This window comes from Danio aesculapii, chromosome 13 (genome assembly GCF_903798145.1).
Source record: "Danio aesculapii chromosome 13, fDanAes4.1, whole genome shotgun sequence".
NCBI classification, from domain to species: domain Eukaryota; kingdom Metazoa; phylum Chordata; class Actinopteri; order Cypriniformes; family Danionidae; genus Danio; species Danio aesculapii.
This window is the reverse complement of record NC_079447.1, coordinates 16,802,561-16,827,334: the sequence shown is the minus strand read 5'-3', so window position 1 is coordinate 16,827,334 and position 24,774 is coordinate 16,802,561. Positions and strand designations below refer to the sequence as shown.

At 36.7% G+C, this 24,774-nt stretch overlaps 2 protein-coding genes across 2 annotated transcripts; one reads left to right on the top strand and one right to left on the bottom strand.

The window, feature by feature from the left end:
- The first annotated feature begins 901 nt into the window (after nucleotides 1–901).
- Nucleotides 902–11,951, top strand: cnih1 (cornichon family AMPA receptor auxiliary protein 1). Its single transcript, XM_056471301.1, has 5 exons — nucleotides 902–1,024; nucleotides 3,215–3,283; nucleotides 6,349–6,461; nucleotides 6,630–6,773; nucleotides 10,461–11,951. Exons 1-5 carry the CDS (start codon nucleotides 944–946, stop codon nucleotides 10,486–10,488), a joined length of 435 nt encoding a protein of 144 aa, XP_056327276.1. The 5' UTR covers nucleotides 902–943; the 3' UTR covers nucleotides 10,489–11,951.
- Nucleotides 11,952–14,264: 2,313 nt separating this feature from the next.
- On the bottom strand, nucleotides 14,265–24,760 carry cdkn3 (cyclin dependent kinase inhibitor 3). The gene is made up of 7 exons (XM_056471571.1): nucleotides 24,645–24,760; nucleotides 24,503–24,558; nucleotides 24,382–24,426; nucleotides 19,918–20,140; nucleotides 17,642–17,673; nucleotides 17,444–17,547; nucleotides 14,265–15,614 (listed from the first exon to the last, which is right to left on the bottom strand). Exons 1-7 carry the CDS (start codon nucleotides 24,719–24,721, stop codon nucleotides 15,525–15,527), a joined length of 627 nt encoding a protein of 208 aa, XP_056327546.1. The 5' UTR covers nucleotides 24,722–24,760; the 3' UTR covers nucleotides 14,265–15,524.
- Between the last annotated feature and the right edge of the window lie 14 nt (nucleotides 24,761–24,774).

Genomic DNA, 24,774 nt, shown 5'->3' with positions numbered 1-24,774 from the left:
AGTTTCAATATGGTAATTTTAATTACCAAAATAGTAATTTTGGGGAGACATAATGAACAAACCCAGTGTTTGTGTGGGTTTCCTCCAGGTGCTCTGGTTTCCCCCACAAGTCCAAAAACATGCAGTACAGGTGAATTCGGTAAGCTAAAATTGTCTATAGTGTATGAGTGTGTATGCATGTTTGCCAGTGATGGGTGGCGACTGGAAAGGCATCCGCTGCGTAAAACATATGCTGGATAAGTTGGCAGTTCATTCTGCTGTGGTGACCCCAGATTAAGAAAGGGATTAAGCCGATAAGAAAATGAATGAATAAATGAAAAATGAACAAGTTTTCTATATTCATTTAAAGTAATTTGTAAAACCAAAAGCGTTCATAAATTCACTGTAATTATTTAAATCGATAAAAATGAATGCTATTTTAACATTTTATCATTCCAAAATATGGACTTGTTTTTGAAGAAAATATACTGATTGTTCCAAATAACACATGAGTGGGAGGGAAAAGACATGCTTATAAATCAGTTTCTGTGTATTCAAGGCTTGTTTATGAAAATTGGACATCTTAATAGGAAGTTTATAACACTTAAAATCATAAGTTAGTAAAAAAAATGGAGGCCATCACATTTTTGAAAAATAAAATTAGGGATAAAGAACTATAAAGGAATTATTATTATAAAGACAATTCTTGATCCAGTTGATTTTAAAGATAGTGTTAAAAGTGATAGTATCAAAATCTAATGCATTTAATCCTTCTGAAACATTCCTAACTATTATTTTTCTTTTAACATACTGTTTTGCGGAATTATGATTTCACTTGTTTATTTTTGTTCCTCCTCTGATCTCGCGTCTTTTCGAGTATCCATGTGACTTTTCAGTCACGTGACGTACAGCTGTCTCAACGTCACCGCAGTCGTCGGTCTGGATAATTCCACATGAGCGAAAAATGGCGTTCACATTCGCGGCCTTTTGTTATATGCTGGCGCTTTTGCTGACGGCGGCGCTTATTTTCTTCGCTATTTGGCATGTAAGTGTTTTGAATGTACTCCAACGGACTCGGCGAGGTACTGAACACATAGATACTTGACGCGTGGTGATATTAGTTAAACAAAGCAGGGCGCGAGGCAACCGCGAATGAATGGCACGACCGCAAGCTGGTGACACCCAATATTGTCACCACGTACAGATGTTCCTTGTGGGGCACTCTTGTGTTTTTAAACGTATTGTCTACATGGTTAGCTTAATTTAATTCACTACCTGTTACATATATTTATATTTTATAATAATTAGCGGGATTAGGGCGAATGGGGCGCGCGCTCCCGTTTGGTTCTCGTGCATGTGTAACAGATCAGTAACTGATGCTAAAATCAACACGCATGAAGGAATAGCTGAAATCTAAAAGTTGATGTTGTGAGATCTGTCATGTCCTCACTCTTTAGTCTAGGTTTGGCTGCCCTCTTTGGGACTTTATAATTCGACATAGCTGTTTTTGGTTTTTGTGTTAAAATTGGAGTTGTGGACAGAAGAGAGTCACTGTTCAGATATCTTAGACCGGTTCACTAATGATTTTTGGTAATAACCTGCTTTAGGGATGACAACACATGTGGACATCACATTGCTGCCCTGACTAAATTGCATTCATCATGAAAGGGCGATGTGGGAAGTGCATGTAATAATATTAAATTTGGTATTTAGGTGTAATGACTAATCTAAATGGTTATAACTTTGATTAATTTCAGGCATACTCGTCAATACAAATTGTCTCTATCTGGGATGGATCAAAAAGGGATAACGCTTGGGAAAAAAACAAATGCTTAAAGATCTCTGGCTCAGCAATGAGGTTTAAACTACTTTGTAAATTATATAATTGTATTTATGGATCATATTTGCATAGTTGTTTAATATCTGCTAACACCTTAAGTGTTGACCTCAAAGAAAAATGTCCAACTGTTTGAATATTTATAGAGGAGGATGAAATGCTGCTAAAGCTTCTTTGTTTGTTGTTCATATGTCACTATCAGTGTTGGGTAAGTTCCTTTAAGTAATAGATTACAAATTACTGATTACTACCGGAAAATTGTAATTGATTACATTACTAATTACTTCATGTAAAAAGTAATCAGATTACTAATTACTTTGTTACTTTTAAAACACAAAAATACCTATAAAAATACAAAGTAAACTGCAGCTCTTTCAGTAATTTAATATTCACTAAAAATGGGTTGATCGCAGCAGCTTGACATATTCAAAAGACTTCGAGTTCGCCTAAACTTAAAATTCTCTCATCATTCACTTGTTCCAATCCTGTTTGTCTTTTTTTTTTTTTTAAACCAAAGACATTTAGAAGAAAACTGGATACCTGTTAACGTTGACATCCATATTTAGAAAAAGCACTGCAGTGTTCGAGTATTCTGTGTTTGTCTGAGGTAATTAGTCTACCAAAATGTGTATATTACAAAGTATGAAGCTAATCGGTCAATTCTCGTCACGTGACTCGTGGTTTTCAACTGAGGTCGCCTGGAAATGCTAGCGCGCAAAAAAGACGCAACATGTGAACGGCCCCATAAGCAGCTACGCTTCACATTCAGAAGATACCTTCACTCCCAATCCTGCACAAAGAATTTAAATTTGGCCTGTTTAGGCTGAGTTGGGACACTGTATTTCTGGACGCCGATGTCCTCCTTGGTGATGACTCTGATGAGCATTGTCATAGAATGCTTTCTATTTAAGTGCTTGAACAAGTTTCTGGTCGAGTTAAAAGCAGTCGAAAGTTCTTTAGACTGCATTTTCCAGCAATATTTAGTTTTTACGCTCAATGAACTCAAAGTAATGTCTGTATTTTCACTTGAAGCAGCCACAACCATTTCAGTGTTTCGTGTTCTTCAGCAATTTAAAAGCACATGCTTATTAACCGGTGTTGCAGCACAGCAGAATATGCGATTTTAAAAGCATTTTTAAATTTGTCTTCCAAAAACTATATTTTTAACGCAATTACATTGACTTTAGTTACTGTATTCAAATTACACATATTTAAAATGTAATCCTTTACATTACTGCGTTCCTCAAAAATGGAATTAGAATACACCAACACGTTACGGTGTAATGTGTTACACCCAACTCTGGTCACTATTATATTAAGTGTTTAAATTATTCTGTTTTACACAAGTCAAGTGATGTTTACTGGAGAATGCTTAACTTTTTTCCTCCTGTTTTTCAGATAATTGCATTTGATGAGCTGAAGACTGACTATAAGAATCCTATAGACCAGTGTAACACTTTAAACCCGGTAAGTGCTCAAAAGATAAAAAAGTGTGATGCATGCACTCCTGTTTCTTTACTATCACGACACTGTTCTGCTAATTGATTAAATCATCTGCAGTGAATGTTGCTTTCCAACACTAACACTACTTTGGTTCGAATTTTCTGATTTGCATTTTTTGTATTTTATTTTCTTAATATTTGCTTTCTACCTTTTTGTTTTCTCTGATTGGCTCAAAGACAGTTGACAGGGTGAAAAAAATTAAAAGGGTCAGGCTTGCTCTGAAGGTTGGTACCAGAATTCAGCTTAAGATCAGTAACAGTCTCTCTGTGTGCACGAGCGGAGTGTTTACAAATGTCTTTTCAGTTAACTAACCCAGCAGGGAGACCAGACCTGAATTATGCCAGATAGACTGCTTGATTTTAGAGGTCGTCTTTCATGCAGACACCATCACATCTGCCCGAATGAACAAACCAAAGATTGCTCCTTTAGGGTTGCTCATATCTCACTCACGTTTGGCTGGTTTTAGTCCGTTACTGTCTGGGTACTGTGGGAACAGATGCCATCTGCACAGGTGTAGATTTGAGTGTAGGAAAGGCAAAAGTGTTAACTGAAAAGACTTGCAAATGCTCAAAACATGCATGTGCCGTTCTGTCCTGCCCCTTCTCCGTTTGCTCTTTACCCAGAGCGACTAACTCCATTTATAATGTCTCGCTTAGACTATTTCTAAACAGCTGCACCATTAGGATCATTCTAGAGAAATTCTATATCTGATGGACGTGAAAGAAGAGAGGGTGTAGAAGTGAGCATCTTTGGTGCACATTAATCTACAGTTAAGCAATACTGTATTTTTTTGGATCATCTGGGTATTTATCAATGGATGCGTCTGATCACTCGGAAGTAAATGCTTAAATTTTACTTCAAAATGACCATCAAGTTTGAATTTATTTTTAAACAATGTGTTTGTGTTGGTCAAAAGCAGAAAACAATACACCTTTACTGTCTTCTTGCATGGGCTTCGTGTGTTGTCCTCATTTACCGGTTATGATCAGGCATGGTAGGGGCAGTCTGGGGTCCTTGTGGCTGCTCCCTCCCTCAGCATGGCTGCCTTTTTCACACTGCCTGGCATTGTATCCCTGTATAAAACACAATCCTGTCTCTGTTCCCATACTTTTGTTCTAAGTCTGGGGGATGGGGGTGTAGTTGATGTAAACATCATTTGTTTATTACAGTAATTTGCTAATGGCCAGATGTTCTATTTGCCTATTAAGAGAAACTTGGCACGCTGTATTTAACAAAATCTAAAGCAGATGTGGTGTGCTCTTTTCAAATCTCAGTGGCTTTGAGGATATGATAATATGATGGGTGCCTATTTTCTGAGGCTATGGAGTAGAAATCGACACCCTTTAATGTTTACATTTTAAATGTCATATCAACTTTATAAATGAATCCAGAAATGTCTGAACTGATTTTTTTTTCATTATTTACAGAGAGATTTTTGTAATGTGCAATATTAAAGTTAGCTAAGGTCACTTGTTTTTTTTTAATGTAAAAATATGGTAACATTTTACAATTGAGCTCCCATCTGAATAACGTATTCGTTCATGCAATAGTACTTGTGTCTAGGGATGCAACGATTAACCGTTTTCACTTAACCGCACTTTAATTTGTCACAGTTAATTAATCATAAATGCTTCTCAATACTGCGTTTCTGCACGTAACAAAGCTGTAGCAACTAAACAAAGTTAGCTAGCCAACTGTGCACTAGTTTTAAATTCCGAGCTTGTACACAGAGACTAATATCCACGCTCACTGCATTAACTATGGCTGAGGCTATAAACTAAGGGCCGTTCACATTTTGCATCTATTGCACACGCAAGTTTGTTATTTCCAATAGAGGCGCGTGGCTTTGCGCGCATGGAAGTGTTGCGCACACGGCGAGTGAGCAGCAGCACACACTAACGCTTTCCAGGCGCACTTAGGTGAAAGAATGCCGCGAGCACACTAGTCATGTGACAAGAACTGGACCGGTCAGCTACATATTTTGTATGGAATATTCACATTTCTACTTTTACATTAAGAGAAAAAAAAATACATAATGAAAAATACCAAACAATTTTGTAATGATTAAAAGTGCCTTTCAGACAGCGGTTCAGCAGTCTTTGACTACATTTGTTCTCTTTAAAAGGTAAATACTTAGCTAATATAAAGCTTAGATTTGCATTAGACAAATATTTTTTTATTTATTCTTTTTATTTATTTATTCATTCATTGTTCTGTCTTTTTTTTTTCAGTGTGAAATTATTACTTTTTTAAATGCCAAAAACCTTTTTTTCACTTATTTTTAAGTCCAAAGAGAAATGGACTGTTGTGTGTTTTTAAAAAAATTTTTATTATTTTGTTCTGTATTAATTGGTTACTGAGCAGCAATAAATAACACTTAAAATAAGGAGTTTCATGTGACTTTTCTAAACTAGAAGCGTTTTGAAATTAATGAATGCATAATAATCATGATAACCATGAAACCGTGATTATTCCTCCGACTATAATCGTACAACCAAAATCTATAATCGTTGCATCTCGTGTCACACTTGGTGTTCAAGCGAAAGCTATATGAATAGTATTAAAATAAGTGGATGGGGTTTTGATAAAGTGGTTACGAGATGCATTTGAACACATTACTGTTCCCATGTGGTATAAAATTGTGTCTCGGCTGACCATTTGTAATCCGATCACTGAAAACACATGATAATGCCAGTTAGAAGGTGGGCCTTGGACATTTTCATTAATTTACATATAACAAATAGAATATTCAAATTATTTACCCTAAAATAATTTTTAGACCTATTTGCTTTAAATAATGATTTCTGACAATCATTCTCAGCAGATCTGGTTCTTTTGAGATTGAGCGATTTAGGTTTACTTAAGCAGATCAGTAAATACTAGCACTCATGGGATGAGGGTAATCCTAATGATTCTTACACCTGATTGGCTAGACTTTGGTCACAGGCTTTAGGCGCAATAGAACTCTTGTCTCTGAGATGGATCTGTGTGTGTTTTCTGTCTGACCGTGTGTTTTGTGGTTTCCTCAGCTCGTCTTGCCGGAGTACCTCATCCATGTGTTCTTCTGCGTTATGTTCCTGTGCGCTGCTGAATGGCTGACGCTTGGACTCAATGTGCCCCTGCTGGCCTATCACATCTGGAGGTGGGTGGAGCTTTCAGTCTGAAGCCAATCGCAGATAAACACACACTTTGAATTTGTTGGCCATATATCAACCACCACTGCAGAGCTCATTCTCTTAAGTTAATATGTGATTTATCAACACCATTATCAATGTTTTAAGTACAACTTCAATTGGTTGTGTGTGTGCAGGTATATGAGTCGTCCTATCATGAGTGGACCTGGTTTATATGATCCCACTACGATAATGAACGCAGATATTCTGGCATACTGTCAGAAGGAGGGCTGGTGCAAACTTGCATTCTACCTCCTCTCGTTCTTCTACTATCTTTACGGGTAAGCATTTAACATTGTATATACATTACCATTTTAACAGTTTTATTTTAATTAAATGCGAGGGGGGAAAAAAAACCAAAAATGATAATATCAATATCTGGAATATTTGAAAAATTGTGTAGAGTTAAAAATATCACTATCATTCTGGATCCACCTGCATTGCTGTTTCTACCTGCTATTAACATGTTGAAAAGCATCACTTGTTCAGATTTCGTTGAGACCCTTTTCTTTTATCACTCTACTACATAACTTTATAAATAATGATATTTGAGTAGTATTGAATGTACAAACTCATGTTACACAACCTTCGAAGTATGTGGGTGCCACCTACAGTTTGATCATAATATGCGTGTTAAGATATGATTCAGCAAAAACGAAGTAATTAGCAAATTATAATAAATGCCTTGTTTTGGATGCCTTTATCACAACACATCCCATAATAATCACATTAGGTCAGTAGGTGGTCTTTTGTGGCTGTTTAAAGACATTTATCCAGTTTAGTGAGATCAAATCCATTTGACTTATGCTATGTTCACACCAGACACGGTAAGGGCAAATCAATCATGTTATTCACACCTAAATAGACGTGTGAACATTTTGAGTTTACTCGCTTAAAATTCACTTGACAACAGACGCAGATTCGCATGATGGGCAGGGCTTCTGTCTGCCCGATGACTCTAGCTTCGTTGCTAAATGACTAACATGGATTTTATAAAGAGAACAGTTGTGTTTGTGCTTTATGAAAGCTGAAAAACAGTGTTGATTCGTTTGGAGCCATGCCTGAGTCCACTAGATCCATTCTGAGGTGCACCCAGCACTGTTAACTCATAAACTCCTCCAAAAACTATACCTGGATGATAGAGCTTTCAGCGGTACTTCAGACTGAGCCGAGCCCAGTTTGATCAACTGTTGTCCGGTGTCGGCAGGAGGATTCCCTTTCGGAACACCAACAACAGGCGATATGTCATAATCACACCTCTAATAGTGAGAGCTCCTGATTGGTTGGCGTGGCGCGAATCAATTGTGGATGTCTATTCGCATCTCTTCCGCAACTGGTGTGAATGCAGCATTAGAGATGCAATTAATTTTTGGCTGCCAAAAAAAATTGGTATTTATTTATTTTTGGACAAAAAAAAAAAAAATGGATGAAAATGAGCTAAAAAAAATAGCTATGCTACACTCTTCCTCCAGTCATAGTCACTGCATGGTCTGAAGCAGCTTTCACACTGGACATGGAAAGCAATGCGCTATGAAACACTATGAACACACGCAGTGCATTTACATGAACACCAATAATCGTATTTTAATACAATTAAGGTAATACTCTGATTAAGAGAGTCTACCGTGTAAACAGTGATTTGATTAATCTGATTAAGGTCGTAATCAAACTAAACAAATCGAAGACATGTGGAGTAATCAAACTATTACTGTCATGTAGGACATTTTGCGACAGGATATTTCATACACACACAGCTATTTGACACTATTCTCTGCACCTACTGAGTAAGTGAAGAATCACAGACACCTGCATCGTGAAATGCGGAGGTTTTTTCCCCATTTGGCATGTGGTATCAAATTCCATTTAAACTACACTCTTTCAGCAGTGCAAACTTGCATCCAATATCTCGTTTGTCACAGGGCATGCATGAAATGCTCCTGAATGAAAGTTAAAGTGCCAAACAGCAGTTAAAGTCGACAAATTAAAAATGAAACGCTCAACATTACATGAAACTCCGGAGGAAATATGGATAGCACAGTGATGCAATGATGTTAAAAGAATTATGTGCTATAACATGTTAAATTGGATCATGAAAGGAACATTTAAAAAGTAACTCATGTAAACACCTTAACCTTATTATTGTCTTATTTAGATTAAGGTAAATAATTCCATTGCTGATGTCCATGTAAAAGTAGTCACTGTCAACTAGCTTTTACTCCTGTCTCATCAAAGTTCAAAATAGCTCCTGTACATGCATACTTGAAAATCCATGAACCGCACACTTCCTCAGAAAAGCAAAGTCCATTAAAATAACACACCGACTGGACATTTCAATGTAGTGTAGTGTTCATGCAACTGTGCTGTCATGGCAACACTCGTAAAATAACTCTACTCATTTACTGTCATTAAACCTTACTGTCAACTAGGCCTGTTCAATTAATCGAAAATTCAATTTTGGCTTCTAACGATTATGTAAAGGCATTAATCGAGATAAATGATTATTGCATCATAGCCTATACCGCCCCCTTTCCAGTTGCCCACATTTGTTGCACTGCAAAGCTCAGTTTCAAGTGAACATTACTAAAAGCATGTGCTGTTATGTAACTTTTGCAGCACTGGATGCACATCATTCATTGATGTACATTCCAATCATTCATGTTTTTAAAAGCACGAAAGAGCGCATGCTGTTGTGTATGTGTCCGCTCAGCCTCTGAGACGAGCAGAGCACACACATCTAAAGTCATCTTAATGGGAGCGCTTTAATGGTCAAATAGGTGTCAAAATGCGGTTTTTAGTGATTATTCATATTAACCCTCATTTGTGTAATAAAAAAACGAGTTGAGAATTTAAAGACATGTGAAAGAGAAACCAATAAACAGAACCGCACTGCTCTTAAAGTGGCAGCGCGCATTATTCCTTGCTGCCGAATGTTTTTATCATTAATCAAACAAAGGAACAAAATCACTCACTTCTCTTGACTAAAGGACTTTTTTGTAGCTATAATTAAAGTTTCTTACAGTGAAGATGCTTAAAGCAGTTTGTTTCATAATTTTATTCTATTGTATTTATTTCCCTTTACTTATTTACAGGGAGGAAAATACCCGTGTATATATACAGTTGAAGTCGAATTATTAGCAAGCCCCCCATTTCTGTTTAAATGGAAAGATTTTTTTCAACCCATTTATAAACATAATAGTTTTAAATAACTCATTTTTAATAACTGATTTCTTTGCTATGATAACAGTACATAATATTTTACTAGATATTTTTCAAAATACAAGCATTCAGATTAAAGTATTTTTCAAAGGCTTAATTAGGATAATTAGCCAAGTTATTGTATAACAGTAGTTTCTTCTGCAGACAATCAAAAAAATATATTGCTAATGCTTATTGCTAATGTTGACCTTAAAATAGGTTTCAAAATATTTAAACCTGCTTTTATTCTAGCCAAAATAAAACAAATAAGACTTTTTCCAGAAGAAACAATATTATATGAAATACTGTGAAAATTCCTAGCTCTGTTAAACATCATTTAGGAAATATTTATTAAAAAACATTCACAGGAGGGCTAATAATTTTTACTTTAACTGTAATCGTTTTGAATAATAGTGATTACAGTTATGAGCAAAAAAATTGGGTTTTTAATTTTTCCCATAATCGAGCAGCCCTACGGTCAACAAAATGTAGTTATTTTATTGTCTTTTGCTTTAAAGTCAGTGTAATTTAAAATCTCACAAAATTACTTTATAAAAAAATTATTATTAAAAAGCATTTTGAGATGTGGTTTTCCACCAAATGCATCAAACATATTTGGTTTCTGACCAGAATTTAAATTTCTGTTTATAAATTTCCCCTAGTTTTACTACATCTATGAGTGTTTGGTCACTTCCTAATACCAGGTGTAAACAGTGATGTCATTCAAAACCCTATAGCGGTGCTAATGTTTCTCTCTACTATCTCTATTACAGGATGATCTATGTTTTGGTGAGCTCCTAAACGGGATACAGCTGGAAAAGAGTACATGAAGGCGTTTGAGATGCTGATTTTTAAAACTCAAATGGAGCTGAATTTGAACTCTGCCATCTCTCTCAGTTCTGCTCGGCTGTTTCAAATGGACATCGACTTTATTTACTCTTCATCAGCAAAGAGCGATTCAGGACACTAGCGGCCCACACAACTCTAGAACCACACATGCAAAAATAAATGATCACCAACTCCTCAATACAACCTGTTTAGTCTTATACACACGCCAGACTAATGGCGAAGCACTTCACACACTGAAAGCATCTGTAGATGAGATGAAGTGGTTTACACTAACTGCTTGACCAGATTGTGTCTTAAGCAGAGGCGCAAGGGCTTTTAAAACTATACCGCTGATGGCTATGAGCGAAGGTAATACTCAATGCGTTTTCAAACTGTGGGACAAAATAAAGATTTCGATTGTAGCATTTTTACAGACCTATTTTATCTTTAATATATTACTGCCTTGTGGCTCAGTCACTTCTTTAATTTGTCCTTCAGTAGCTTGTGCTGCTTTGGTGGTGATTCACGATAGTTCAAGTTTCTAAGTTGAAGTTTGCGGTCTGCTTCACGTTGGCAGTTCTTATCAGATTAATGCTCCATTTCAAGTGTTAACTTAAAGCCATTGTTTATGGTGTGGTTGGTAGCAGATGGTGCTTTCAGCGTGTTGAAGGCTTTATTTTGCTCATACACTCTGGAAATGCTCCACATGTAACCTATTTTGCTTTATTGTGTGTGTGTTTTGTATTTCCAAGTGTAAATGTTTTATTGATTTTTCTTTTTTTTTTCTTTTCTCCGTTATGTTTGAGATAGCTGAGATGAGCGTGGACACTATTTAGGTTATTTTGTTTATGTTGGCATGATCGTGATGTGCCAAGATGTCTTTTTCTTTTATCCAGTCACTGTCAGTAATCAGGTACCGACAGAGAAGCTTCAGTTTGCGTCTGCATTGAGTTATGTGGAAGGATCCTTAAACACACTGGCAGGCCATGCATTAATTCCTAATCACAAACCTGGACCATCAGGGTGGTATTAAACGTAATCGGTTATTTTTGAGTTTTTATTATTTTGATTAATGGTCTCAAACTCAATTCCTGGAGGGCCGCAGCTCTGCACAGATTAGCTCCAATCACCAACTCACACCTGCTTAATAGTCTCTAGTAGTCTTGAACAGCTTGATTAGTTGGATCAGCGGTGTTTGATTAGGGTTGGCGCAAAACTGCGGCCCTCCAGGAATCGAGGTTGAGACCTATGATTGAGTATTTTGGATTTTCCTCCCCTTTTTTGGCTTTTGTTTGTGAATTCAGCTTGATCTGTACGTTTGAATGTTATAAAGTCCTGCAAGAGCTGTAGTAAATTTGTGTTTTTTTTGTCTTTATTTTTTTTTTTTGCTTGTAATATTGCTTTAAAATTCCCAATAAAGTTCCACTATAGACAAACTTCTCATAACATTCTTATGGCGTTTTTACTGTGTGTGGCAACTTTAATTAAACATCTAATTGAGCTAAAATATTGGTTTTCTGTTATTTGAAATAAAGTTTGCTTTATTATGATGGAATTGAGCAATAATTAAATGTGTTTGTGTTAATTTGATTGTTTTATGTATGGTGTTTAGGCCAGTCTCAATAATCAATATACCGACTTATCGCACAACATGTGGACATGTCCTCAATCATTTTTGGTGATGCAATACATATCGCCCATAATTAAAAAAACAATTCTAGTCACAATTTAGTTGATTGCACAGCCTTTCTCTTCGAGGTGTCAGTGCCGGTATGGTAAAAAAACAATTGTATTTACTATAATTAACTATAGTATATTTTCATGTGGGTGCCTGATGACTGAAAATAGATCCGTTACTTTTTTCTAATTCTTTTTGCCATTTTTGTTAACATTTATTATTATTCATTTGTTTAAGATGTACATTTTCACAATCTGATTCCAATGCCTAATTACATTGTTAAAATGACTATAATTAAATGAAATATTCTTAAGAATAAAATTGTGTTCTTTAAAGAGTGTTCTTTCATTATGATGCTATTATAATGTCAAAATGGCCTTAAAATAACAATATTAAATCACAATAAATTTTGGTGCTATATATTGTACCACAATAAATAGATGATATAACAAGCCTAATAGTGCTTCTCTGAAATTGTGGCACACAATCATTGAATAACAATTTGGAGCAAACTTGTCAATTCAGCTCACTTTCAGTTTTACTTTTTTTGTGTGTGCAAAAACTACATTTAAGAGAGAGAGGGAAAAAAAAAAAGTCAACCTTGTGGCAAACCAGAAACATTTCAAAGTCTTGTTTTCAGTCAGTAGTAGTTTTGTATATGGTACTTTCACTGTATGATTGTTTAAGGTTTATAAATACAGCATGTGCTAACTAAAATCAAGTGTATACACTTTTTCCAGGAAATGTTTGTTACATTGGTTTACACCCGCGTAGGGTTCATGATCATAAAATGTTTGTCCGATCATTGTATGCCTGTACACTTATTTGAATATCTATGGAGCCAGAAGGAGAGTTTGGGGTGTGGCTGCTGATCCAGAGGTTATGTAAACAATGGGAAAAGAAATTCAGATATAGAGGCAAAAACCTAAAGCTAATCCCGGTAAGTGGAATGCTTAAGTTTAAAGAAATACAATAAAATAAAAATTCCAACGTTTTTCTCACGATCCACATTTTTGTACATAACAACTGCATTTCAAAATAGGAGTTGAACTTCCAGTTTAGGGAACTTTCAATCAAACTAAATTGTAAATATTTTGGTTGTGCTACAAATAATTAATATCCATATTGAAAACTCAGTGAGACTGACTATGTTTTATCCATCACAAAAAAAAAAAAAAACACCATAGTAGGTATTATAAGTCTGTGTCAAATAATATTTCGCTGTTTGTTTTATGTTATTCTTTAGGTGAACAATTAATTCATACATTTAAAAAAAGTTTGGTTAAGTAATTTTTAATAAATGTCTGACCACTTGCTTTTCTGGCGGTCCTTCTCTGTTGACGCCAGTATGATCACTTCAGCCACAATATTCTTAACCAAGCCCCTCCTACCGTTTATTTGCTACTAGGGAATGATATTCATTAATATTCTTTTTCAGGCGGAAGAACATCAACATACTGAAACAAAGATCTCTCAGCAACTTCCGGCTCACGTGGACTTTAACGTGAGATTAGTAAATGGTTTATTTCATGGTTTTGTTCCTCCAAATTATTTTCAATTTTTTTTAACGTACAGCAGTAACTTAATCTAAACATTCAAGAGTATTCCCTCAGCGATATTACAGACATGTTTAATATTAAAGTTATTCACGGTTTGCTGAAATTTCTGATATTTTGTCTTTTTGCTCTGCAAAGGCCTCAATCTTGGATAATGAGGCGCAGTTTAACACTTATGTCCTATTGGTTGATATTATTTTATAAAACAACAATTTAACATTAAACATTAAATGTAGATAGCGTTTTTATATTTCAGGGAAATGTACAGGCTAACGTAGACATTAGTTCCATATCACAAAACCGAACTATTTCAGTAAACGTTTCAATGGTCATCAGCCTGTTAAATCCTCAAAAGTGTAATGTTTAGTTTTGAAAACAACAAAAGTATACATTTCCAAAAGCTATACTTCATATCTTATTTGATATTGTCTACTAATGTGGCCTAGTCCAGTTTACAATTTTCTTTACAGTAACGTTAGTTGTAAAATGTCACGGCAAAACTAACTTCACACCACTTTGTTCTAAAAACATTGATTTTTATTGAGAGCAGACTAACTGCTGACAGTGACAGACTTCAACTTTACTCCCAGACACATACGTTAATTAGGTTGAGTGTGTTTGACGCTTAAAAGAGCTGTTTGCATCGGTTTCATAATGTGCCTCATTTTTGTAGCTCCACTAAGTGATATTAGTAAAGCACTCATATCAAATTCAGCCTTATAGGTGCAGAAAACCAGTTAACATTACTCACGTGTGGAGCCCAAACAAGTAAATAACGTCTCTTCAACACCACCACACTTCTTCATTTAGTGCTGCTTTCGAAACAATAACGAACGTTTTTCCCTTTAAACTGCCAGTGTCACGTGGTTTCAATTAACGGCCTACGTTACGGTAAAGTCTAGATAGGATACAGCTGATAAGCATCAACCGTATGTGATCTAGCATCAACCTAGATACGATTGAGGCCGGAAGTTAACGACAATTATTTATTAAATTTCCTATTATTTTACAAAATTTCCTATTAATTGTATTTTATTAACGTCTACCCTTACCCTAAACCCAACTGTCACAGTTTTATGTAAAAACAGCAATTGTACCGATTATTATTTATGTTATTAATTAAATTACTCAATAAATTGTGTTTTTAACGTTTACCCCTACCGTCACAGTACCGTAAAATATTAATTATTGTTATATAGTGTCACAAAAACGATGCAATATTGATGTGGCATCCGCACCTGTATCCTATCTAGACTTTGCCACGTATCTGATCTAGCAGCAACCATCCGTGGAACAAATCATACAGATTTGATCTCAAATACATTTGTATTCGATACTAGTAACTAATAGCCTATCATTTGCTTAGCTAAGTAATTCATTGATCAAACAAATCAAGCAGTTAAAATGAAAATATAGTCTAGCATAATTTCTGGTTGAACTATCCATTCACCACTGCTGATATAAGAAATGTATCATGTCACAGACACGAAAAAATTAAACAGCCGTCTTAATGGCCAAGACTATCAGACATCTTGTTTATGTAACTGTCAACCACATTTCAGTGAACAAGCATCATTTCATTGCAAAGTTAAAGTTATATATTAAGCTCAGTATTATTATTATTATTATTAGATCGACTTATAAAAATACAGAATTTTTAAAGTGCTATCAGAAAACAAACAAATGCATACATGATCAAAGCATTGAAAGCCACAAAGCAATAAACACCAAGTAATTATTATTTTTTCCTAAAGGTGATCTGCATGTCAGGTTGATCATCTGGACACTGATCTCTCTGTGAGCCGCTCTTTGGTTTCCTGATATGCTTCAAACTTCTCCCGAAACTCATGAAGGAAGTTGTATTGCTGAAAGAGAGCATAAAGCAGCAGCTCAGTCGAATGGTTAGAGGACGTGATGTTTTAAAGGAATAATTCACCCAAAAATGAGAATTTACTCGCCATTTACTCTCCCTCAAGTGGTTATAAACCTTTATGAGTTTCTTTTTTCTGTTGAACACCAAGGATGATATTTTGAAGAAAGCTGAAAAACAAATACTATGGATGTCAATGGTTACATGTTTACCATTCTTCAAAATATCTTCCTTTGTGTTCAACTAATGAAAGAATATCAAACAGGTTTGGAACAAGGCAGAGTAAATGACAAGTTTCATTTATGGGTATTATTAAATAATATATAGGCCCTATTTTACATTATCAAAGGTCATATTTTGGTTTTGGGGTCTCCAACAACCGGCTGATATGCATGCAAGGCCAAAAAACACTTTCATTGTCTTATAATATGCATTTATTTTTATCCAATTATCCCAACGACTGCTATGATATGATATGATTGTTCAGTGATTGGTTCGATGACCCAGTCTGTTGTGAATGGTCGACTGGGTTCAGAGTGAGAGAGAAACGCCCACTACAGTTATGAAGTAACACAGTATGTGAGAGCCCAATGCAGAAATTGATTAAAGCAATGCAGTTAAACACCAGCATAATACTCTACTCTTAAACCTAACCCAAAGTAATAACAATGACACACATTCATTATTAATCCACATAGTGGCAAAAGTTGAACTATTTTGAAAATTGACAACGCCATGCGTGTGAGGAACAGCTGACGCTGGCCATAGCAAAGACTCACGGCAAAGGATCACGAGCACAGAAACGCTTTTACATCAATAAAGGACGAAGCACTCATCGCGTTTTTGATACATTATGTGAACAGCCCCATACAGATTTAACCTGAGAGATGCAGTACAAGCACTGATCTATAATAGATAAGTGTTTACAAGCCGTGTGGAGCGATTACAAGTTATAACACACAATTAAACACATATTTGCAAACTACACTAAACGAGGCAACTATTTAATTGCAGTTACATGTTATGATCCAGACAGAGGATGAGGAAACTGGTTCATATGAACTGTAACTGTTACTGACAAAGTCCCTAACAAAGTTCCATACATAATAGTCTCTGCTGCTCCTTCCTTTAATAGCAAATGGCTGGTGAATGCCACTTTGCAGCATAGGTTATTGTATCAAAAATCTGAAAAATGACAGGAACAAACAGGACTAGGTTGACTATACTGGGGTGTTGTGAAAATGAACCCTTTATTCCCCACAGCCAAATCTCCATCTGTCAGTGATTGTCATCTTCACGTCATGATCAGTCCGGTGATCTCCTGAGCTCTGCTAGTGTCTGAAGGGAAAGGCGCGTTCATGTTTTACTGGATCCGGTACTACATATTTGATGATGTATCGCATCAATGTCAACGCATGCAGGCAAAAGATCCGAACCCAACACAATTCATTTTCCCAGCAGAAAAACTATTTACTAATAATAAGTAAATACGCATTTAATAATTTATTGCCCCATCAAGAAACTAATTCTAATAAGTTATTTCTTAGCCACATATTTTTAAATAGTGTGTCAAATCAAGTAGACCCTAGTTGTATACATGCTACATTTTTTTCAACATATCTTAATAAACTAAACGTATGCACAACAGACAGGATGGGTGTTGGATCGATTGGGTAGCTTTGCATAAACAAAGGAAAATTAAAAACCCATTTAAAATGATTTAAGACATACAAGACAATATTTCAATGAATTTAAGACATTTAAACCTAAATTTAAAACATTTTAAGACACCCTGACTATCCCTTTAAGGATGTTAATTCTTACTTTGACAGTCTGAATGGCTCCGGATCCTCTCAGCTCCCGCAGGATCTCCAGAGCTGTGCTGGGTGTCATGGACACGGAGAGCTGCAGCAGCAAACATGCAGCAACTGTGACAATGAAACACAAGGTAAACTCCTAATCACACACCCAGAGCTAACATTAATCATGACATTGCATGCTGTTTTAGCATTCGAGTCTTACTCAGCCCAGAGCGTCCCAGACCTCCATAACAACTGTGGAGGAACAAAAGCACTCAATTAGAATTTCTATATAATAAATACATTTATAAAATAGGTTTATAATAAAATCTAAACATTACACGATGCTACAAACACTATTAGGACACATATATTTCACTAAAAAGTCAAAAAAGTTGGTTTGGGTTATTTTGAGGAAATTCGTTCTTCTTCAAATTTTGAAGCTAGGTTATGGCGATGGGATCCTTGTATGAATTCCAGCGTGTAGACTGGATGTCTGTACTGGCAGGTACAACGTGACGTCTTTGAGCTTTCAGCATTAATTCATAAGAAAGATTTTTCCAAGTCTTTCCAGACTGCCAATCAGCGTGCTCTATTTTGTATGAGGTGCAACTTCATTAATATGCATGATAGCTTCGAAGAAGTTACTGTTAAAGTGTTCAGCGGCAGAGAGACGCCACATTGTGTTGCCAACTGTAATTAAAACAAGTGGAAGAAGAAGAATTGTTCAGAGACATAGGTCATCAGTGTTGCGTTTATAAATGTGCTGCAACAAAGATTTTGTTTCCGCTATGAAAGTGCAGCTGGACTCACGTGTGGATTACAGTGGTCTGCTAACACGCGCCAAAAATATGTTTGTAAGGAACATTTTTTACCCGAGAGCTTTCCCTACTGAAAAAAACAGCTTAAACTAGCCTAGGCTGGTTGGCTGGTTTTAGCTGGTTGACCAGCCTGGTTTTAGAGGGGTTTTGGCCACTTCCAGGCTGGTGTCAGACATTTCCAGCCTGGTCTTAGCTGGTCAGGCTGGAAAATGACCAGATAAAACCAGCTTGACCAGGTTTAAGCTGGACATAGCTGGTTTTGGCTGGGCTCCCAGCCTGGCTAGGCTGGTCAAGGTTGTTTTAGCTGGTCATCTCCCACCCTGACCAGCTAAGACTAGGCTGGAAAGGGCTGGAAACCAGCCCGGAAGTGGCCAAAACCCCTCTAAAACCAACCTGGTTGACCAGCTAAAACCTAGGCTAGTTTAAGCTGTTTTTTTTCAGTAGGGTTTTAAATCTGGAAAAGATGAAATCTGGATTTGCAAGTTTGTGTTGATTGCCCTGTCTCTACAGATTTGGTAAGTGTGTGATCAGTGTTCTTTGTTTATGTTTATTCAGATGGCAAAGTTAGTATCGTCAGCATTACTCTCCAATTTTAAAAGACATACCTTAGGCAAAATGATTTAGTTACTAAGTTTACAGTACGTTAATATCACTACAATATTATTGACTGAAAGATCGGCTGTAAATGCTGCTCTCCGAATGTAAACATGTAAACGCCTTAATCAAACAATTACTGTCGTGTATGATTTTCAACGCATTTTGTGACAGGATAGTCTATACACACACGACTTTCTGACGCTACCCACCGAGTGCATCTAAGTTACAGAGAAATGCAGAGGGTTTTTTTTCTCCCATACGCCGTGCGGTATTAAACATTCCATTAAAACAACAAACTTCCAGCAGTTCCTCGCATTCAATATCTCGTTTGTCATCTGGAGCATGCATGAAATGTTCCTGAATGAAAGTGAAAGTGCCAAACGGCAGTTAAAGTTGACAAATAAATAATTTGGCAAATAATTTGATTACCGATGTCCATGTAAACATAGTCACTGCAGTTCTCCCCTGTGTCTGTGTGTTGTTTTGCCTCTGTGAAAAATCAATGCTTGCTCAAACTGAAAACTCCCATTTTTATGCAAACTCTTCCCTCTTTCCCCATTCAACACTCCCACCTAAACAGCGCTGGACTCATCCACTTTCCTGACTAATTTCAAACCAGAGGTGTAAAAAAAAAACACCCTGCTGAGACAGGGGGGTTCCACGGCCCTTTAAAGATGATTTTTATATAATGGTAGGCAATGGTTACAATGTTTTTAGATTAAAAATAAACACAAACAAACCCAAATCAATAGCCGTGGTTCCTGATGACACACTGAAGTCTTGTTTTACAGTGAGCAACAGTCTTCTCAAGTTAAAAATGTAGTTCTGTTTTGGCTAAAAAATGAATATAAACATGTCTGATAACATTACACATTTTTGTTATTTTGCCCAATTGTAGAATTGTCTTCTAAATTACCACATTTTTATTTTCAATTTGTATGAAATATTGTAAGAAGTTAGCAAAAAGTTAAATGTTTTTACCAAACACAGAACTACAAATTTGAAATACAATAATAGCAAAAGAAATAATACTTAAATACGTATACAATAATATTTCTTTATATAGCTGACAGTATCTTACTGTATGACAGTCCTGCGTTGATTTTGGAGGCAGTCCTTGAGCTCCTCCAGAACGCAGCTGCACTGTTGAAGCTCTGGAGCTCCACCGTCCAGGAAGGGGTAGTGATGGACTCTGAGACCCCTCTGAGAATAAACCTCTAGCAGACACGGCACTCTGTAGCGCACCAGCTCTCCTCTGGTGCAGAACACAAACACATCCTCCACACCCTGATCACACATCTCGGCTAAACACAAACACACAACACGTCACTTACACCGATCTTATCCTAGAGGGGCATGTAGATTATATACACAGTACATCACTGACTCAAGATGGTAAGAAATTGATAGTGTGATCGCCTTTTCTGTTCTGCTGTGACCAAGTGAAACGACTTATTATTTAATTTCTGTAGATTTTTTCAGGAATTTCGAGGTTGGAAGGATGTTATTAGGATGTAATTAATCTCCATGTTTGCATCAAACAATTTTTAAAGGTGCAGTATGTAAGTATGACACCCAGTGGTTGAACTAGGTATTGCATTCCTGGATCAAAACAAACACAAGCACAGGTTGCCAGATTGAGGACCAACAGGAGCGAGTCTAACGATCGAGCCTAAAGGCTGATTTAATTCGTTTTCTATATAAAGGAAACGGCACGTGATAGAAGGAATATTTTCCATATTAAATGGAGTTTTGATCTAACCAACACCTGGAACTGATTAGAAACAGCTTCTATTTCTTGCAGCTGAACAACAGAAAACTGACAATGATCACCTCAGATACACCTCATGTGCTTTATTTACTGTTAAAGGCATAGACTGTAAAATATATGGACGTAGCATCCGTGACGTCACCCATAGGTTTCTGAAGAGCGCAAAAGAAGCTACAAGTAGGCGCGGCCAACCGTCGCCATTTTGTTCGCGTGTCATCGCACCCACGGCAGGATACCAAACAAGGGCAAAGAGGCGGAGAGTGAGCGGAGCTACAGACACCTGCTGGCACTTTGCTTAGACCTGGCTTAGACAGACTTTACTTTGTGAAAACGCTTAATACTTTATTACCTGTGACTCGTTTGTGTTCTGACCACATGTGCTTGGCTGTACACTATATCAATAAAGTGTTTAGACTTTTAAAAACACTGTTGTAATACATTGAGCCACTAAACATTGTTCTTATGATGTTTTTCTACAGGAGAAAAACGCGAATTACTTCCAAACACTTCAAATACAGTCTGTATTAGTAAATGCAAGACTATTGATGAACTCCAGCATAACACTGCATGATAACGCTTCAGATGACTGTTCTAGAGTCTACAGCTAATCAATCTGTCACATTCTGGAGTGCTTTACAGCTCTAAAGAACATTATAAATGATAAATGATCTTAAATAAAACACACACATTTATAGAGATGGTGTTTAAGTATATAACTTTACTCACATGGGAAACGGAGGCCACATGAATGGTTTTGAGCACAATTAAGTGCACACAGCATCCCATATCATCTGATAATTGTAAGAAATAAGTCCAAAAGGCAGCTGACTGTGTAAAGCCACATAAAACAACACAAAAATACGATGAATATGCCGAGATCAGTGGCTCATCTGCCGGATTCAGCTGAGGTGAAGTGACGGCGACCAGCGAGACCTAGCTGTCACCCAAGTGGCCACGCCCTTAATTATGCAAACTTAATATAACCTAATATAAAGGAAATGGATGAGTTATAAAAAAATTCACCCCCCTCACAGTTGTCATGGAGGGTAATAATAGCTATATGAACCAAAATCGTTCTTTGTACCAGGCTGTAAACACCTTTTTTTCTGTTGTAAAGTTGGCCATTCTAACAGTGGGCTCAATTGCAACTTGCTCTATTATGGAGCCAGGACTAGCGGAATTTTGATGAATTGCAGTTTCAGTTACTTCCGTATTGGCTACCCGAGGGAGAGCGGGAGGTTGCCGCTTGGTTAAAGGCTAACAATGTGAGTTTGAATGTCATTTTACATGACATTTATTGCCATATACTGAAAGCAGCAGCAGACAGTTCAGCTCAGATCCTGAAAATAAAATAAACTATTTGAAATTGAACTTTAGAACTGTGACTCAGTGAAAGCCAACACATATCAGTGATTCAGCATCTACATTTAATAATGTTAAAGAGGTTTAATATGTATTAAATAGAGTATAAACCTTACCATTTCTTGAGTGAGTGCATATTCTGTGCTTCTGAATGGCTGTATTTAAACTCCTGTCGTGTTTCGTCTGATGCAAACAGTCAAATTGCTTATCACTGCAAATCTCGTCCTGTAGCGTGTTGTTAGGACACTGGGTTACAATGTAACCTGCTCACATAATGTTTAGGTTCTTAATATTTATATTATTTGCTTATTTATAATCTTAAGTGGAACTCTGAATCTGCGTCTCATTTCGGAGTCCGCTACTGTCCACTGGAGGTCGTATTTCAGTCACAGATGCATGCTTTGAGAGCCTTTCTGAATGAATTAATGAATGAATGAATGAAATAGTGGGGGGTGCTGGCATATAATTGGCTAAACTGGCAGTGGCCAGCACATAACTCACATTTTCAAGCAGAATATCTGATTTCAGCATTGTTTTTCAGATAAACAAGAATGTGGCATGTTTCTTATACATCTGCAAACATATTATGGTATTTTTACGCATTAGAAGAGTCAAAAACTAACAGACAGCACCTTTAAAGGCTGTCTTTTGAGGGGCCATAAAATGAACACTTAATACTTTGGTTTCTCAGACAAGGTTTAAGCCCAGTCAGGCTAAAATGAAACTTTGAGCTGTTTAACTGGAAAAAAAAAAACTTACATTCACTGCCTTTGGTCTTAAAGTTTTATAAATGTGCTAATATAACTATGGCCGGGGTGTCACAGTGGCGCAGTGGGTAGCACGATCGCCTCACAACAAGGTCGCTGGTTTGAGCCTCGGCTGGGTCAGACGGCAAACTGTGTGAAGTTTGCATGTTCTCCCTGTGTTGGCATGGGTTTCCTCCGGGTGCTCCGGTTTCCCCCACAGTCCAAAGACATGCACTATAGCTGAATTGAATTAACTAAATTGGCCATAGTGTATGTGTATGGATAAATGTGTATGGTTGTTTCCCAGTACTAGGGTGTTTTTGGAAGGGCATCCGCTGCGTATATCATATGCTGAATAAATTGGCGGTTCATTCCACTGTGGCGACCTCAGATTAATAAAGGGACTAAGCCGAAAAGAAAACGAATGAATGAATGGAGTAACTATGACCTAATCCAGGCTTAGTCTAAACCCTGTTTGTGAAACCAGGCCAAATATTGATATGATATTTACATATAAAAGAGTTTAATCTATTATTATAACTGCAAGTTTCAAAGCTGAAAACAAACTCCAATGATTAAATTATGCGTTATACACTCATGATTCTTTTATGTATACTACTATTATGAAACACTGATTTTTAAAATCAAAAGAATGGTGATGTCATGATTCTCCTTGACATGCCCCTTAATGTGCATGTCTCATGTCTGTCCAACAGTCAGAACTAATACCGTCAAAATCAGAAATTCATTTTGATGCACTTTCAACTTCCTAACTCCCCCCCATCATCTTCTGTGTGGGGATACACAAACATACATTTCCCCCCATCATAATCATTAAGCGCTCTGTGTTTTTTCAGGCATTGCAAACGGATCCGTGTAACTTTTGAGCTAGCCTTCAAATCACAGTGGAGGAGGAGCGAGACTACACCACACACCTGTCACCACCACAACAACAACTTGTAATGGCAACTGACTGAAAATAACACTGCAGTGCAAAAATGCTCACGCCGGAGCATTTTTTGGAATTTGCTTGCCTTTCTGCAGCGCAAAAACAATTCAGTGGACACAAAGCCTTCGGGATCATTCACACCAAATGCGTCTTTGCTTTGCTGTGGAACTGACAGTGATGAGTAGCGCTGCGTGTGAAAGTTGAAGTTATTTTAACTTGACGCGGCATCTAAAAACACGGCACTCAAGTGCGTGACACTTAAAAAGACACAATGGTCAATGTAATGGTCAAACACGTCCATCAAGTGTGTGTTTACAATGAAAAGTTTGAAAGGAAAGGGGAAAAAAAAAAAAGACCCATTCTGTATGAACTGCCCCTTACTTTGCTTAATACTACCATGATAATAAGTCTACCATGATAATAATATTAAATGATAATAATATTAGAATAATTTAGCCTATACATGAACATGATTTCTGCAGTATTTATGAAGATGACTTCCATGTTTCAACGCCATGATTGAGTGTAATTAAACTATGCATTTGTTTGTTGCTAATACATGTCCACTAACAGCAAAAACATCCATACTGTGACTTTAAGTGATACAAAACTGTGCCTAGAACCTCAAGTTTGACTGGAAAAAAATTGGGTCTTGCATTTAAAAGATAAAAATGCCACCTATTTTGCTAACCAAAATGTCCATTGTTATAAACTCACCAACATCTTTCTGCAGGTTTCTTCTGTTTTCTTTATATCTGCAACCTGAAATGAGCAGAAATCTTCAGAAATATAGAATGAGCACACAAAGACACATTATTTATTTATCAATAAGTTTTACCAGGTAGAGAACAAATGCCAAGAGACTGGGAGCACTCCACCATTGACAGAGATAACCTGCAAAACACAAACCACAGATTACAGTCAATTTATGCGTATTTTACTAAAGTTAGAACATGTGTGTAGTTGCATGCGTTGCTCACCATGAGATCTGAAAAGGTGTCGTTTCCTCTTCACCAAAATCCTCTTCGTCAGATGAAACAAACTCGCTTGTCCTCATTTCCCCCGTCTATTATACAAACAAATGTAAGACACTTCACAAAGATGATTAAT

Excerpts from the sequence above, each read along its gene's own strand:
- cdkn3 (XM_056471571.1), bottom strand. The coding sequence starts at position 24,721 with ATGAGGACAAGCGAGTTTGTTTCATCTGACGAAGAGGATTTTGGTGAA. Across the intron at positions 24,559-24,644 it reads ACACCTTTTCAGATCTCATG|GTTATCTCTGTCAATGGTGG; the intron begins GTGAGCAACGCA and ends TGTGTTTTGCAG. Across the intron at positions 24,427-24,502 it reads TGGCATTTGTTCTCTACCTG|GTTGCAGATATAAAGAAAAC; the intron begins GTAAAACTTATT and ends TGCTCATTTCAG.
- cnih1 (XM_056471301.1), top strand. The coding sequence starts at position 944 with ATGGCGTTCACATTCGCGGCCTTTTGTTATATGCTGGCGCTTTTGCTG. Across the intron at positions 6,462-6,629 it reads CTGGCCTATCACATCTGGAG|GTATATGAGTCGTCCTATCA; the intron begins GTGGGTGGAGCT and ends GTGTGTGTGCAG. Across the intron at positions 6,774-10,460 it reads TTCTTCTACTATCTTTACGG|GATGATCTATGTTTTGGTGA; the intron begins GTAAGCATTTAA and ends TCTCTATTACAG.